Genomic DNA, 16852 nt, shown 5'->3' with positions numbered 1-16852 from the left:
TGTTTGTGACCTTCAAGCTTCAATTGCAACTAAAAGCTGAGTTTTTACCAATAATGCTCCAGCACCCAACTATGCTCAGTACCTTATCATTAAAATCTTTGGCCTACTCAGTTTTCACATTCTTTCTGCATCACTGAGATGTCTAATATCTTTCAACCGTGATTTTTTTTAGCTGCACTGTTGTACAGTCAACTGAAATTATTAGCATAACTTTCAGACCTGATGGTGTGTTTTATAGCAAATGGAATTTTCCATCGCACGCTTTTCCAGTTGTTGAACAGCATCTGCACAAATTTGTTTGTCAAATCTTATTAATATATTTCAACAGCTTTCAATACTTTAAACTTGTCAGGTTCATTTGTTCTCTGGGCACCCGATATTTGACCTAAACAACAAAGAACCACTTCTTTTCGACCAGGATACTGTTGGCGTCCATGATAATTAATGTTTCAATCTGAAGCAGATTACTTAAAAATCTATATTTATACAAAGGTAGAATTGCAAGGTTCTATCACTGATGAGAAGGTCTAGAAATTGCGTCATGTGGTATCCATTTTCCATGCTCCAAGCAACCCCTTAATTCTCCAAAATGGCAGTATAAAGCACATGCATTTTTCTGACCAGATACCGCTATGCAAGACTCTAATGTATATTTGAAACAATGCCAGCCTGAATATCCTGTACATAGCAGTGTGGAGCACCTCCCACAGTGTCAATGTAAGGCAGTGAGATAAGAGACAGAATATCCAGGGTTTCTCAAAGTTTACCATTTCTGTGAAGGCTAAGTTCACTCCGCAAAGAGACAGCACACCAAAACTGGAGCACTTTCTAGCCAGGAACTTTTAGAAACGTGAATGTTGAACACAAGTTGGCCCTACAATACCGTAGCCCTGTCTCTGGGTGATCGCCTCACATTGGATGAAGTTTTAAGACCTTGTACAATCTGCCTAAAAAAACACGCACGGTATTATAAAATAAATATCTCTCCCTTTTAAAGAATATAAAACAGGCTTGATAAAATAAAAGTTACTTTTCTATTTTCTTTGAATTCCAGATTGTTGGTGATGCTGTGGGTTGGGGTTTTGTGGTGCGAGGATTAAGTCCATGTTACATCCAGGCAGTAGATCCAGGTGGTCCAGCAGCAGCAGCTGGAATAAAGGTAAAGTTTTCGAATAAAGGATTTTTTTTTTAATTACTCCAAGGAGCTGAATGCTGAGTTAGACCCTAATATTTCACTTCTGTGATCAGGATTCAAGTCTAAGCCATGTTCATAATCCAGGTCATATTGGACAAGAGCTTAGTTCACAAGATGGCCTCTCATTTGACACTGAAGAGCAATCTTATAAGATGATAGAAAATGAGAAAACATCTAATTCATGCAGATTGGTGTATTTTTCCGAGGTTATGTCTGTGTCTCATTCTTAGACCAGAGAAGAACAAGAACCTAGCAGCAATATATTTGACCTGAATCTTGTAGGCTACTTCAGAAAGAGATATGTTTCTGATTTTCAGGAGGTTAGCTTGCGGAAGATCTGCCTTCCTATTATCTCCTTCGCTTCACCATTGCAAATGCATTTCCCCCATTAGCAGTATTCTATCAACCTGGATCCACGGAGGAAATGGGATTTCCCACTGTCTCCTCACTACTGACATTCCGAACCGCAATTATTGAGCTATCAGCTGGCCTAATACTCGTAACTTACTAGCATTATATTGGTGAGACCAGAACACCAAAGGATTCAGTCTATGTTATGTAGGCATTGCCTGTTATTTGTCCCATGCCTTCCCAAACTGAAATTGGTATCATTGTGCTTTCTGCTGGGAAACGAATTATTATTTGGTAGTACTAGTGAAATAAGATTTCTGATTTTGTCTGCTTTGCACCTGTATAATCATAATGGTCAAGTTAAATTTAGACAACTGTAAAGGAATAACGCAAATTCAGGATTGATATTAAGAAGTACCTTTTCACTCAATGTGATGAGTGTGTGAGATACTTAGCATTTCAAAAAATCTTAAAACCTAATTAGGTGCCTTATGTTGGGGAGGCAAAGTTTTTTAGTGACTGGTAAGCTAGAAGGACTGAATAGCTCATCTCATCAGTACTCGGCTTTCTAGCATTGTTTTGCAGCTTCCTGTTAATTCTGCTTCAGATAGGTTGCTTGGTGGAGTTTTGAAGAGCCTTTAATTTGCATCCAGTGCAGCAGACCATGCAACTTTAATTAATTATGTTCAGCTCTGTGAATTATTTTGTGTTGGTAAAAGGGAGATAAAAAAGGCTTGTATTTATATAGCACCTTCTACAATCTCAGGATGTTTTTAGGCAATTAAGTACTTTTGAAGTGTGATTGCTGTTACGGTGTAGGAAATACAGCACTGAATTTTTTTTGCATAACAATGTAATAGTCACGAGATAATTTATTTTTTTGTGATGTTGATTGAATGATCAGTAGTAGTTAGAATACTGGTGATTGCTGCCCTGGTGTTATTTGAAGTAGTGCTGCTGGGTCTTTTATGTCAACCTGAGAGGGCGAATGGAACCTTGATTTTGTGCAAGTATTGAAATCAAACTTGAACCCACAGCATTCTGACTCAGAGCACTATCCAAAGAGCTATGGTTTAATGGGCAGCACAGTGTCTCAATGGTTAGCACTACTGCCTCACAGTACCAGGGACCCAGGTTCAATTCCAACCTTGGGCCACTGCCTGTGTGGAGTTTGCACGTTCTCCCTGTGTTTGCATGGGTTTCCTCCAGGTGCTCTGGTTTCCTCCCACAATCCAATGATGTGCAGGCCAGGTGAATTGGCCATGCTAGATTGCCCATTGTGCTACGTATATTACTTAGGGGAATGGGTCTGGGTGGGTTACTGTTTGGAGTGTCGGTGTGGACTTGGTGGGCCAAATGGTCTGTTTCCACACTGTTGGTAATCTAATCTATCTAATCTTAATAAATACATTGGGCTAATCAATATGGGTGTAAAACTAGTAGGTGCGAGCAGTTTGTGGGAAAGGAAATCAGATGGGGTCCATAGCAAGTTCCTCGACTGGAGTATTGATTACAGTTGTGGTCCTCTCATTTGTAAAAGGTTTTAAATATGGTAGAAACAGTTCAGTGAAGTTTGACTCCACTCTTTGCTGGAATGAAGAGCTGATGAAGAAATATTAATGGATGCTTACCCATTGGAGTTTAGAAGAATCAGAATTAAAATAAGAGGTCTTACTTTTAAAACAGCTGAACAGATTTCTTTTCTTAGGGAGTTGTTAGTCTGTAGCATTCTCTTCCTCAGAAGAAGTGGATGCCAGTTTATAGAATGTATTCAAGGCTAAGTCAGCCAGATGTTTGATAGTCAGGGCAGTCAAGATTTATGGGTTTGGAGATGCCAGTGTTGGACTGGGCTGTACAAAGTTAAAAAGCACAACACCAGGCTATAGTCCAACAGGTTTATTTGGAAGCACTAGCTTTCGGAGCACTGCTTCTTCATCGGGTGATTTAGATTAGGTTAGATTACTTACAATGTAGAAACAGGCCCTTCAGCCCAACAAGTCCAGACCCATTCCCCTACATTTATCCTTTCACCTAACACTACGGGCAATTTTAGCCTGGCCAATTCACCTAACCTGCACATTTGTGTTGTGGGAGGAAACTGGAGCACCCGGAGGAAACCCACGCCGACACTGGGAGAATGTGCAAACTCCACACAGACAGTTGCCTGAGGCGGGAATTGAACCTGGGTCTCTGGCGCTGTGAGGCAGCAGTGTATGGGGACACACAAGAGAGTGGAGTTGATATTCTAATCAGATCAGCCAGGATCTTAGCAAATCGCAGAGTAAACTTTGAAGGGTCAAATAGCCTACTACTGCTCCTAAGTTATTTATGGAGGAAATGAGCTAAAATTTACAATCAAAAGTCAAGGCCTGTGGACTAACTAGGTAAGAGAGACTTTCGGCTGAATCTTGTGGGGTTTTTTTGCTGAGTGACAGCTTCCTAGAGTTTATGGAGGATTTAAGTGGGTTTTCTCGCTACATTTACCAAATCCACCCCATTACCTCGCGAAAATTAGAAAAATAGAAATTGCTGGAAGATCGCAGCAAGTCTGGCAGCAACTGTGGAGACAAATCAGAATTAACATTTTGAGTACAGTGACCCTTCTTCAGAATTAATGTTAGTGAAGAAAAAGCTGAATTTTATGCAGAAAATAAGGTTGGGGGAAGGGGGAGGGAGTAAATGATAGGTGGAGATAGAGCCCAAAGAGAGAGAAAACCAGTTGGACAGACAAAGGAGGAGGCAACGGTCAGCCTAGGAGAATGAATAGCTGTTAATGTTAGTGGCGAACAATGGGTTGTGTATTTAATAGCAGATAACAAGGCCTGGTGTGTGTTTGAGTTGGGGATGATTAGGGAAGGTGCCTCAAGCCCTAAAATTGTTGAACTTGAGATTGAGTCCAGAAGGCTGTAGAGTTTCCAAATGGAAAATGAGCGCTGTTATTCCAGTTTGTGCTGAACTTTGCTGGAGCACTGCAGTAAGCCTGAGACAGAGATGTTGACCAGTGAACATGGCGGAGTTTTGATGTGGCAGGCAATAGGAAGCTCAGCTGACCCAACTGCTGCTTTGTCTGTTCAACTCTTTATCTCTGTCTTCGGGCTCTATCTGCACCTATCATTTACCCCTTTGTCCCTTACTCCTTATCCCTCCCTCACCATATCGTCTGCATAAAAACCAACCTTTTCCTACTTACCATCAGTTCTGAAGATTGGTCACTGGACTCAAAACGTTAACTCTGATTTCTTTCCACCGATGCTGCTAGACCTGCTAAATGTTTCCAGCAATTTCTGTTTATGTTTTCAATTTTCAGCAAGCACAGCTCTTTTGGTTTTCTATTACCTACATACCCTGCCACTATAGTACCGAATTCATCTGATTGTGGCAACATTCCACCGTTCGCCACTGCCAGAATATCTCAGAAAAGAACAGCATCACCTTTAAAAGGTCATTATATACCTGGCCGAGCACTTTCAGTCCAGAGTTGCCCTGCACTTTTCCTGACAATGCCCTGGACATTGAAGAGGAGGGAAAATTGATGCCCCAGTCTGTGGATAGGCACATTTAGTTTAAAGGAGAAAGTGGGGACTGCAATTGCTGGATATCAGAGTCAAAACGTATGGTGCTGGAAAAGCCCAGCAGGTCAGGCAGCCTCCAAGGAGCAGGAGAAGGCCCGAAACGTCGACTCTCCTGCTTCTCGGATGCTGCTTGACCTGCTGTGCTTTTCGAGTGCCTCACTTTTCAATGTTAAGTTTAAAGGTCCACTTTGAATATTAGTGAATCAGGTGAGTGAGTGACTGTTAGTTTTGGGTAGGTGGGTGAGGGAAGCAGGGTGTGTTTAGGGAGATAGCCAAGTGGTGGAGATGTGGGGGAGAATCGTTGGATGATTTGGGAGTAATGTAGGTTAGTGGTGGAGTGGGCGGTTGTGGTTGCTGCAGCTCATGAGGTGGCTAACCAGGAGTGAGATTAGTTTTAAATCTATGAAAACTTTTGTGGCTAACAATCCAAGTACATTAAGTACACCAGAACATCTGACTCAGAAACTGAGACATTTGTGGATATGCTTTTGGGAGCAGGGATTAGAGATTGAAATTTCCCAGAAAATCCTCAGGTAGGCCAGCAAGCCAGAATTTCCAAGGAACTCCAATGCGCATCTTCACTTGTAGATCTTGTCTCTTATGAGCCAAAGACCAGAGGATTTGGACCAGAGTTTTTGCTGATAGCACCAATTGTTGGTTGAATTTCCTAAAGAGATTATAATTATACTACGAGCTGATTGAAAAACTTCAAAGCAAATGGAAAACCCTTTAATAAATGCTCTGATGAAGGACATGTAGTCATAGATATTTTTCTTCACCATAAGTCCTCCTACATGATTTGTATTCTTGCCAAGAGCTTGGTAGGAAAGAATATTGAAATGCTTTCAAATCAACATCACTGGTCATTGGTTGCTAGGAGACACTCAACAGGAGGTCTTCATCTAATCTCCTACTTTCAAAAATCAAATACCTGTTCTCCATGTGATGCCTCCCTACACGGTGCAACTCAAATGTGGAACTGAACAGAATGTAAGTTCCCTCACTATTTGGCACTGCGTAGTAGTTCTCTAACATAGAACTAAATGTTGCCTCTTTCATTATTATTTTGGAAACAATGGAAGGCTTAAGCCTTTTCTGTGTTAATGAGTGCTCACACATGTGGAGCACTGACATATGGCTTCTTATTACTAATACGCTTTGAAATTAAAATTCCTTGTACCAAATCTTAAACCTTAATTTGTGATGGATTTAACTTGAAGTTTCATTGATTCACCAATACATTTGAAAACTAGATTTTAAATTCTGATTCCCTTGCATGAGAATGCATGGGCACATTTTAAAGGTTCCTGGACTAACTTTGATTTACATTTGCTTTTTCTCCATATTTTAATATTGTTAATTTACATTTTTTGCTTTTAATTTCTTAAGAGTTGGGTTTGCCCTCTCACACTCTCTGGAGATGGTGTTTCTTCCATACTATGATTCTGTGGACATAAGTTACACGCTTACACTTCACCAAGTAGCTGTTCTTCATGCTTGAGTCTCAGAAGTAATTATTTTCAAACTATTAGGCTGCAACTATTAGGGAGTCATGAGATACCTGACCAGGGTGGACGAACCTTGAAATGTATACAAACAAGGACATTCTCAGCTTCAAACTCAAGCCTGAGCTTTTAGTTATTCTGAACTGGGTTGAAGTTTACCCCAGGGCAAAATTGCAAACCTAATTGTGATGGAGTGTGATTCATACTCAAAGGTCATGAAGTGTACTTACACCAGTACAGTTTCTTGAGTTTACGTAATTTTAATCCAATTGCTGAACTCCCCATGCTATGAATGTGACTCATTCGGAATTCAGCACTTGTGATGAAATGCTAGCGTGCTGCTGTATAATTTAGAAGCTGTAGTAAGTTCATGGGGATACGAGACTTATAATTATTTTACAGGCTGGGCAAAATATTTTTCACTTAAGGGAATTTCTGTTGGTCATGCAGGAGTGCAAGAACCTAAAGATTTTTCAGATAATCTGTGGAAGTGCTTCTATATAAAGTCAAGAATTATCTAAGCCCCCAAGGAATGTAGAACAGCAGCAGTTAACCATAATGATCACGTATCCAGAATAGTGCCATTCACAAAATATGTTAATGACCTTGGAATACTCCACATCTTCCAAGAATGTACTGAACGAAGCATAACTATGATTTACAGCACATCTCTCTGTCCCAGTCTCTATTAGTGTGTCTGATTTAGTCCTAATGAATGCCCAGGAACAAAGCATTTTTTTATACCTTATGGAAGTGTTAATTCATTCACAAATTTAGTATCCCTACAGTGTAGAAACAGGTCCTTTAGCCCAACAAGTCAACATCGACTCTCCATAGAGTAACCCACTGACCCATCCTCCTACCCTATTACTCTACATTTACCCCTGCCTAATACACTTCACCTACACATCCCTGAAAACTATGGACAATTCACCTAAACTGCACGACTGTGGAAGGAAACCCGCACAGACACAGGAAGAATGTGAATGTGCAAACTCACACAGTGGCCAGAGGCTGGAATCGAATCTGGGTCCCTAGCGCTGTGAGGTAGCAGTGCTAACCACTGGGCCACCATGCTGTCTGGGATTATAATTATACTGTTTGGTGTGCACTTTTGACTCACAGAAAGTGAAGACAGTTCGAGGAGCAAACGCATGGGTTGGTTTCTGAGTGCAGAAACAACACAACTTTAATAATCGGGTCAATGCATTCCCTCACCATCAACTGGAATTTTAAACAGTTTCAAAAGCTCAGCGGTCATAACATCCTTAAACTGTAGGTCGTTCTGCTAGAACGCACATCTTGTAAATGTGAATTAGCTATAACACGATTGCCGAATTGGGGACACTTTCTATAGTGCAAATTTTTAAATGGTGCATTTGTTATAACACGATTCTGGCACCATTAGTTTAATTGGGCTTCTATTATGCAATTTTCTTCTAACAAGAGATTGTACGAGAATAGTACTACCTCGTTACAGTGGAATTGACTGTACATTCAGCACATTTCTAGCCAACATGTAACAAGCTCAATAACAGAGGATGCAATTCTTGATTTAGTATTAGGAAATGAAGTTGGACAATTGGATGAAGCAGCAGTGGGTGTCCAGTTTGGAGACAATGATTATAATACTGTTAAATTGCGCATTATTATTCAATCAGACAAACACAGAACAAGAGAAACAGTTCTAAATTGGAGGAAGGCGAGGGTTACAAAGACATTATCAAACAAAAATGAACTGGATACAGTTACTTGAAGGAAAGTCAATTCGAATTCAGTCCACCAAATTTGCTCCCCATTCCATGAGATCATGGCTAATCTGGTAATCCTCAAATCCACATTTCTGCTGTATTCCCACACATTAACTTCTCTTACCGAATAAAAATCTCTCTCTCATCCTAGAATATACTCCACGATACTGCTTCTACAGCCTTCTTTGATTTAGAATTCCACAGACTGGATACCTCAAAAAAAAAAATTCTTCCCCATCTCAGTCTTGAATGGGCGACCCTTTTCTGAGATGTGATCTCTGGTCCTAGACTTTTCCCGTCTACCACGTCAAACCCCCTAAGAATTTTAAGTTTCAGTATGGTCACCTCTTATTTTTATAACTGCAGTGAGCACAAGGCCAATCGACTCAATGTCTCCTCAAAAGGAAAGCCCTCATTACCGGAATCAACCTAGTGAACCTTCTCTGAATTGTTTCCATCACTAGTACATTTCCTTAGGGCACTGGACTGATTAGTTCCTTGTAGTATTTATGCAGGACCTTCTTATTTTTAGACTCCATTCCGTTTGAAATAAAGGCCAACAGTTTATTTGCTATCCCCATTATCTGCTAAAATTGGATATTAGCTCTTTTGTGACTCATGCGTGAGGACCCCAAATCCCTCCAAATTACAGCTTTCAGCAGTTTTTCCTTCTATTCTTCCTAGCAAAGGCAGAACTTTACATTTCCCACAATATATTCCAAGTATTTGCCCACCCACTTAACCTGTATAGACAGTGTCATCCTCACTACTTGCCTTCTGACCTGTTTTTGCATCACTGCAAACTTGACAATTCTACGTTCACTTCTGTCATTCAGTCAATGATATATATTGCATCCAACTGTGGCCCCAGCACTCCATTCATTATGGCTTGCTGTCCTTAAAATTGTCTCCCTTAACCAAACTCTGACTTCTATTAGTTAAACCATTCATTATTCATGATAAATATACTACTCCTAACACCATGGGTTTGAGCGATTGGGCCTAAGTTCATTGGAGTGTAAAAGAATTCAGGGCAATTCTTGGAAGATTACTACCAATGCATCTCCTGTCTCTATTGATACTCCCTTCAAAATCCTAGGATACAACCTATTGGGTCCCGGGTGTTTATCTGCCTTTAGCCCCATTAGTTTCCCCAAGTAATTTTTCTCTAGTGATAGAAATCCAATATTTATTCCTTAGCTTTGGTCTCTTTATAATCATATCTACATAATGGCAATAAGATTGAATGCATCACCCTTAATTTGTGCCTTTTCATTTATTTTATTCTGAATACTGTGTGTATTTCAGTTAACAGTCATTAATTTTGCCTTTTTACCATTTCTCTCCACTGAGATTATTTACTTTGTTTTTATGCTTGCATACTCTGACCTTTCTTATCTCACTCTGGGTATCATTATCAAAAATAATTGTCCTTTAATGCCTCCATATCTTTTTGCTTTGTAAGCCAAGTATCCTCCTGCTGAGCCATTTCCCACTTCTAATTAGCTCAAACCCCTGTCTATACCTAATAATTTTTATTTCTCATGATCTTCTCACTATTCCATAAATTTAAATAGTGGTAGAAGTCTGTAATAGAAAATAGAAAAGCAAACAGAAAGAGAGAGAGAGAAAAAGAAATTAAGACCTTTTCAGATTATTAAATAAGCAGAGGTGTTTGCTATACCTTGTAGGAATGTTGTCTTAGAAGAGTTGTTAACCTAAAAGCCATACACAGTCTTAATCTGTGGTCAAGGGTAGGAAGGTGTGGAGGTAGGTCATAGAGATGTACAGCATGGAAACAGAACCTTTGGTCCAACTTGTCCATGCCGAGCAGATATCCCATTTGCCAGCACTTGGCCCATATCCCTTCAGACCTTTCCTATTCATATACCCATCCAGATGCCTTTCAAAGTTGTAATTGTATCAGCATTCACTACTTCCTCTGGCAGCTCATTCCATACATGTACCACCCCTGTGTGAAAAAGTTACCCCTTAGGTCCCTTTTACATCTTTACATCTTAAACCTATGCCCTTTAGTTCTAGATTCCCCCACCCCAGGGAAAAGACTTTGCCTATTTACCCTATCCATGCCCCCGTGATTTTATAAACCTCTGTAAGGTCACCCCTCAGCCCCCAACGCTCCAGGGAAAACAGCCCCCGTCTATTCAGCCTCTCCCTGTAGATCAAACCCTCCAACCCTGGCAATATCCTTGTAAATCTTTTCTGTATCCTTTCAAGTTTCACAACATCCTTCTGATAGGAGGGAGACCAGAATTGCACACACTATGCCAAAAGTAGTCTAACCAATGTCCTGTACAACCACAACATGACCTCCCAACTCCTATACTCAGTGCTCTGACCAATAAAGGAAAGCATGCCAAATGCCCTCCTCACCATCCTACCTATCTGTGACTTCACTTTCTTGGAGCTATGATCCTGCACTCTCAGGTCTCTTTGTTCAGCAACACTCCCTAGGACCTTACCATTAAGTGTATAAGTCCTGCTAAGATTTGCTTTCCCAAAATGCCACTGTATGTGAGGATTAAAATCAACCAGGCAGAAATGGGTATTGCAGATGCTGGAGATTAGAGTGGTGCTTGAAAAGCACAGCAGGTCGGGCAGCATCCGAGAAGCAGGAAAATTGAGGTTTCGGGCCAAAATCCTTCATCAGGAATGAAGGGCTTTTGCTCTAAACATTGATTTTCCTGCTCCTTGGATGCTGCCTGATCTGCTGTTCTTCCAGCAACATTCTAATCTTGACTGTATTGGAGGAGCCTCACCCAATGTCCTTGTCCAATAGGTATGAGATTCTTAGCCCAAGTGTTGAGAAAGGCACAGTGTGTGCAAAGGATGAGCAAACTGAGCAAAGCACTATGGCATAGAGCACCCTTTTCATGATGGGTTAAAAGAGGAAGGTAGTAGAAATAGATATAGATTGGTCAGGGGAATAGATACTGTTCTATGCAATAAAGGCACAGACTTCAGAAGGATATGCTGCCTATCTGGTGCCAAGGTTCAGGACGTCTCTGGAGAAGAACCTGGAGTGGGTGTGGATCCAGTTGTGGTTTGTGTAGATACCAAGAATGTATGTAGGACTTGGAAAGAAGTTCTGCTGATGCATTATGAGCAGTTTGATGCTAAATTTAAAAAGAAAACAGAATGACAAAGATGGTAATCTTAAGAATATGACCTGAACCACATGGAAATTGGTGATGGGCAAATAAGATACCACCACCGCATCATCATCCACCATTTCTGCCACCTACAAACAGACATCACCACCAGAGATATATTTCCCTCCCCACCCCATCTGCATTTTAGAGAGACCATTCCCTCCGTGACTCACTTGTCAGGTCCACGCACCCAGCCAACCCAGCTTCCCCTTCTGGCACTCTTTCCTGCCATAACAAGAAGTGCAAAACCTGTGTCCACACCTTCTGCTTCACCTCAATCCAAAGCCCAAAGGATCCTTCCACTTGTATCAGTAATTTACCTGTACTTCCACACACGTCATCTACTGCATCCATTGCACCTGATGTGGTCTCTTCTATGTTGGGGAGACAGGACGCTAACTTGTGGATTGTTTCAGAGAACATCTCTGGGACACCCACACTAACCAACCTCACTGCCCTGTGGCTGAACACTAACTCCCCCTCCCACTCCACCAAGGACATGCAGGTCCTGGGCCTCCTTCATTGCCAAACCCTAACCTCCTGACACCTGGAGGAAGAATGTCTCATCTTTGGCCTTGGGAACCTCCAACTACATGGGAACAATGTGGATTTCACCAGTTTCCCCATTTCCCCTTCCCCAACTTATCCCAGTCCCAACCTTCTAACTTGGCAACACCCACTTGAACGGTTCTACCTGTCCATATTCCTTCCCACAAAGAGATGTACAGCATGGAAACAGACCCTTCGGTTCAAGCTGTCCATACCGACCAGATATCCCAACCCAATCTAATCCAACCTGCCAGCATCTAGCCCATATTCCTTCAAACCCTTCCTATTCATATACCCATCCAAATGCCTCTTAAATGTTGCAATTGTATCAGCCTTCACCACATCCTCTGGCAGCTCATTCCATACACATACCACCCTCTGCGTAAAAGTTGCCTCTTAGGTCTCTTTTATATCTTTCCCCTCTCAGCCTAAACCTATGCCCACTAGTTCTGGACTCCCCGATGCCAGGGAAAAGACTTTGCCTATTTATCCTATCCATGCCCCTCATAATTTTGTAAACCTCTTAAAGTCACCCCTCAGCCTCCAACGCTCCAGGGAAAACAGCCCCAGCCTGTTCAACCTCTCCCTATAGCTCAAATCCTCCAACCCTGGCAACATGCTTGTAAATCTTTTCTGAACCCTTTCAAGTTTCACAACATCTTTCCGACACCATCTCAGTGAAACCCCTGTCGGCCCTCCAGCTCTCCAAATTTCTGTAACCTCCTGTGGCTCTATGGCCTCCCCTTCCTGTGAAACCATCCCCAGTCCCCAAAAGCCTCCCAGTCTGGGTCATCTGCTCCAGCTCAGAATATCGCTGTCTTTGTAAGCTCCAACACTCCTGGTAACCCTTCCTATTTGTGTCTCTTCATTCAGATCCCATCCTCTCCAGCTTTCCGAAACCTCTTCCTGCCATCATAACCCTCCCTATTTAGAACATGGAACAGTACAGCACTGTGCAGGCCCTTCAGCCCGCGATGTTGTGTTGATCTTTTACCCTACTCTAACCTGTGAAGATTTTCTGCAGACTCCTGCAGTCTTAAACCCGGCCTATTTGGTAAATTCCTCCAGTCCCGACAACACTCAAGTGCCTACATGTGCCTTCTTCAAGTCCCTACAATCCTCCCTAGCGCTGTGACCTCATTTATGAGCATCAATTCTCAAAATTACTGAAGCCTATTTTGGTCACTGCAATGTTGCTAATATCTGCAAAACGTGCCAGTCCTGATATCTTAATCTTTCTCCATAACATCCACCTTGTTCCAGTGCCTTTCTGGGGAACACTTCAGAGAATGGGAGATTTGTAGAGTTCGGTTTATGTACAGAGGTAAGAAGGGCTGCTGAACCTGGAGGGTGGTACTAATGTAGGAAAGGACTTGGATCCTGCAGGAGGTTAGATGGAGCGGGATTTATAGGACCTGGAGGGTGGGTCTGAGAACGTGTTGTGAAACCTGAAGGATGTTACAATTTGAACCACAGATCTTTTTTGACTGGACCATTGGACTGATCTTGATCCTAATTCTGGACATCTTTACCAGAATGGGTGAACACAGCTTCAGGTTCCCAGGTTGGGAGATGTGAGTTCAGATGTGAATCTATTTGCCCATTCTGTCTGTGTGTCTGACACTGACCTGGTGCTGCTCTGGTAGAAAGCAATCTCCGTGCAACTGGTAACCTCCCAGATCTACAGGACTGACCAGGGCTCACCTCATCAAAGACTTCGTTTGGAATTTTCTGTATTTTAATATTTTTTAAGTGGCAGTTACGTGAGATGCAGTAATCGTGGAGTTTCCATTTTGAGAGAATTAAGCTTTTATCGTTGACCCTGACCCATGCAGTGGAGTTTTGTGGATTTTCTTGTTATCTGCAAACTGTCACTCAGAGGATTGTATAAGCAGGGAATCTGAGTGCACGTGGTTTTTGCTTGGAAGATTTTGAATGTACCAGTTAATGTCGGCTAGGACACAGTGTTCCTGGAGAATGTATAACTGTGTAAATACCACACCAACTGGTTCAGGTGTGAGTGCACTGGGCCCTGAGCACCAGGATCTGGGAACACTCATGCTGTTTGTATGTGGGGCTTGGCACCAGACTGGGTGAGAGAAGCTCCCTGAGTAAATGACAGGTACGGAGCTTGGGATCCTCCTGCTGTGGTACACCTGATCAGGTCCTGGGGATTTATCCACCTTTAACTGTTTCAACTTATCTGCTCCACCCTCCTCTCTGACCTATTATTTTCAGCCCCACCTTCATCTACCTATCACATTCCAAGCTACCTTTCTCCCAGCCCCATCCACCCCTTCCATTTACCTCTCAGCCCCCTAGGCCCACAAGCCTCATTCCTGATGAAGGGCTTATGCCCGAAACATAGATTCTCTTGCTCCCCAGGTGCTGCATGACTGGTTGTGCTTTTCCAGCACCACATTCTTTGATGACCAAAATAAGATTAGAGGTAAGGGCATGGCTCAGTGATTGGTGTGGAAGAAATGGGATCTGTTTCAAGGGGCACTGGTACCAATAGTGGGGAAGGAAAGAGATGTTCCATTGGTACAGACTTCATCTGAGACATGCTGAGACCAGTGTCCTGGCGAATCCCGCGTGGGCGGCACGGTGGCACAGTGGTTAGCACTGCTGCCTCACAGCGCCTGAGACCCGGGTTCAATTCCCGCCTCAGGCGACTGACTGTGTGGAGTTTGCACGTTCTCCCCGTGTCTGCGTGGGTTTCCTCCGGGTGCTCCGGTTTCCTCCCACAGTCCAAAAGATGTGCAGGGTCAGGTGAATTGGCCATGCTAAATTGCCCGTAGTGTTAGGTAAGGGGTAAATGTAGGGGTATGGGTGGGTTTCGCTTCGGCGGGTCGGTGTGGACTTGTTGGGCCGAAGGGCCTGTTTCCACACTGTAATGTAATGTAATGTAATGTAATGATTGTAGGTAGGAGTTTAAGCTAATGAATTGGTGGGAATGTTCAATTGAAGGGAAGTTTAAAAATCAAGTAGAAACAAGGGAATACAAAAGATTCAGTACAGTGAAGAGGTGAATGATAATCCAAGTGTGACACAAAGGAGCAGAAAACCTAACTAGAACAGTGCAGAACAATTAGAACCAGAAAGAGTAATAATGGTAAAGAGTCATAACCTAAGACTCTTTATCTGAATGCACGCAGCATTTATAACAAGATAGATGAGTTGATCGCATAAATAGAAGTAAATGTGTATGACATGGCATTACAGAGGTGTGGTTACAGGATGACCAGTATTTAGTTCTTAGTCAAGCTATTCAACTTTCTGGAAGAATAGGCAAAAATGAAAAGGGGGTGGTAACAGTGTTAATAAAAGAAGGCATCTGTGTGCTGTTGAGTGGTGATTTAGATGCAATAGATTGTGATGTAGAATCAGATTGTGTGGAAATAAGGAATAAGTCATGGATGGGAGTTATTTATAGGTCCTGAAGCTTTGCCTCATGTAGTGCAAAGTATAAATCAGGAAATTGTGGAGGTGTGTAAGAAAGGCATTACAATTATCATGGGTGATCTTAATCTGCATATTGATTGGACAAATCAGGTGGGCAAGTGTGGCATGGAAGTCAAATTTGTGAAATGCACTAGGGATTTTTTTTTAGAACATAGAAGTGCAACCTATTTGGGAACAGGGTATTTCAGACCTAGTAACATTTTATTATTAAGAGATCTCATAGTTAATGATCTTCTCGAGGATAGCAATCACAACAAGGTAGAATTTCAAAATCAGTTTGCAGAAGAGAAAGTGTGGTGTCAAACCAATGTCCTCTACTTAAATAAGGGCAATCACAGAGACATGAAAAAAAGAGTTGTCTTAAACTGGCTGGGGAAATAGACTAAGGGGAAAATCAGTGCATGAGCAGTGGCCGAAATTTAAGCAGATACTTCATAATACTAAGCAAAAATTTATTCTGATCAAAAAGTGCTCGATAAGAAGTGTGAACCAACTATGATTAACAATGGTGGTCAATGAGAATGTCCAATCAAAACCTAGGATATGCACAGTGGCTAAAACTTGTGGTAGGCCAGAGGATTAGGATTTTTTAGGAACCAGCAACAGATAATTGAAATGAATGGGAGTGAAGGCAGATAAGGAACCAGGACTCAATGTCTACTTCCAAGCGTTTTAAAGAGAGTGATTGCAGGTTTAGTTAAGGCATTGGGTAAAATATTCCAGAACTCACTGAATTCAGAAAGAGTCTCTTATTAATGATGAAATAGCAGGATGTTTAGAAAAGCTTAATAAAGTCAGTCAACATGGTTTTGTGAAAGGGAAATCATGTTTAACAAATTTATTCGAGTTCTTTGAGGATATACTAAGCAGATTTGAAAAAAGGGAACTGATAGATGCAATGTGTTAAGATTTCCAGAAGGCATTCGATAAGGTACCACAGAAAGGTTATTGTATAAGATAGAAGCTCGTGGTATGGGGGGGGTAACTTATTAGCATGGATTGAAGATTGATTACCACACAGAAGATAGAACATTAGGATTAATGGGTCTTTTTTCAAGTTGGAAAAATGATTAGATTAGATTACCTACAGTGTAGAAACAGGCCCTTCGGCCCAACAAGTCCACACCTCTGAACAGTAACCCATCCATTTCCTTATACTTACACCTGACTAATGCACCTAACACTATGGGCAATTTCACACGGCCTATTCACCTGACCTGCACATCTTTGGACTGTAGGAGGAAACCCACACAGACATGGGGAGGATGTGCAAACTCCACATAGACAGTCG

General features: G+C 41.9%; 1 protein-coding gene across 6 annotated transcripts in view; it reads left to right on the top strand.

Moving 5' to 3' along the window:
* LOC122560122 (DEP domain-containing mTOR-interacting protein-like) overlaps window positions 1–16852 on the top strand; it is a 101894-nt gene that overhangs the window by 71186 nt on the left and 13856 nt on the right. For 4 of the 6 annotated variants that reach the window (XM_043710379.1, XM_043710384.1, XM_043710385.1 and 1 more), the window contains one exon: window positions 1055–1159. The exons of 1 other annotated variant lie outside the window; for it this stretch is intronic. In XM_043710379.1, coding sequence (XP_043566314.1) covers window positions 1055–1159 — 105 coding nt within the window. Of the gene's footprint in view, window positions 1–1054; window positions 1160–16852 lie in introns of those variants that run through there. One more of the 6 variants, XM_043710386.1, reaches the window with a different exon arrangement.

The sequence above is a fragment of the Chiloscyllium plagiosum genome, chromosome 20 (genome assembly GCF_004010195.1).
Source record: "Chiloscyllium plagiosum isolate BGI_BamShark_2017 chromosome 20, ASM401019v2, whole genome shotgun sequence".
NCBI classification, from domain to species: Eukaryota; Metazoa; Chordata; class Chondrichthyes; order Orectolobiformes; family Hemiscylliidae; genus Chiloscyllium; species Chiloscyllium plagiosum.
Note: the sequence above shows the minus strand (reverse complement) of the source record. Positions and strands in the feature narration are given on the sequence as shown.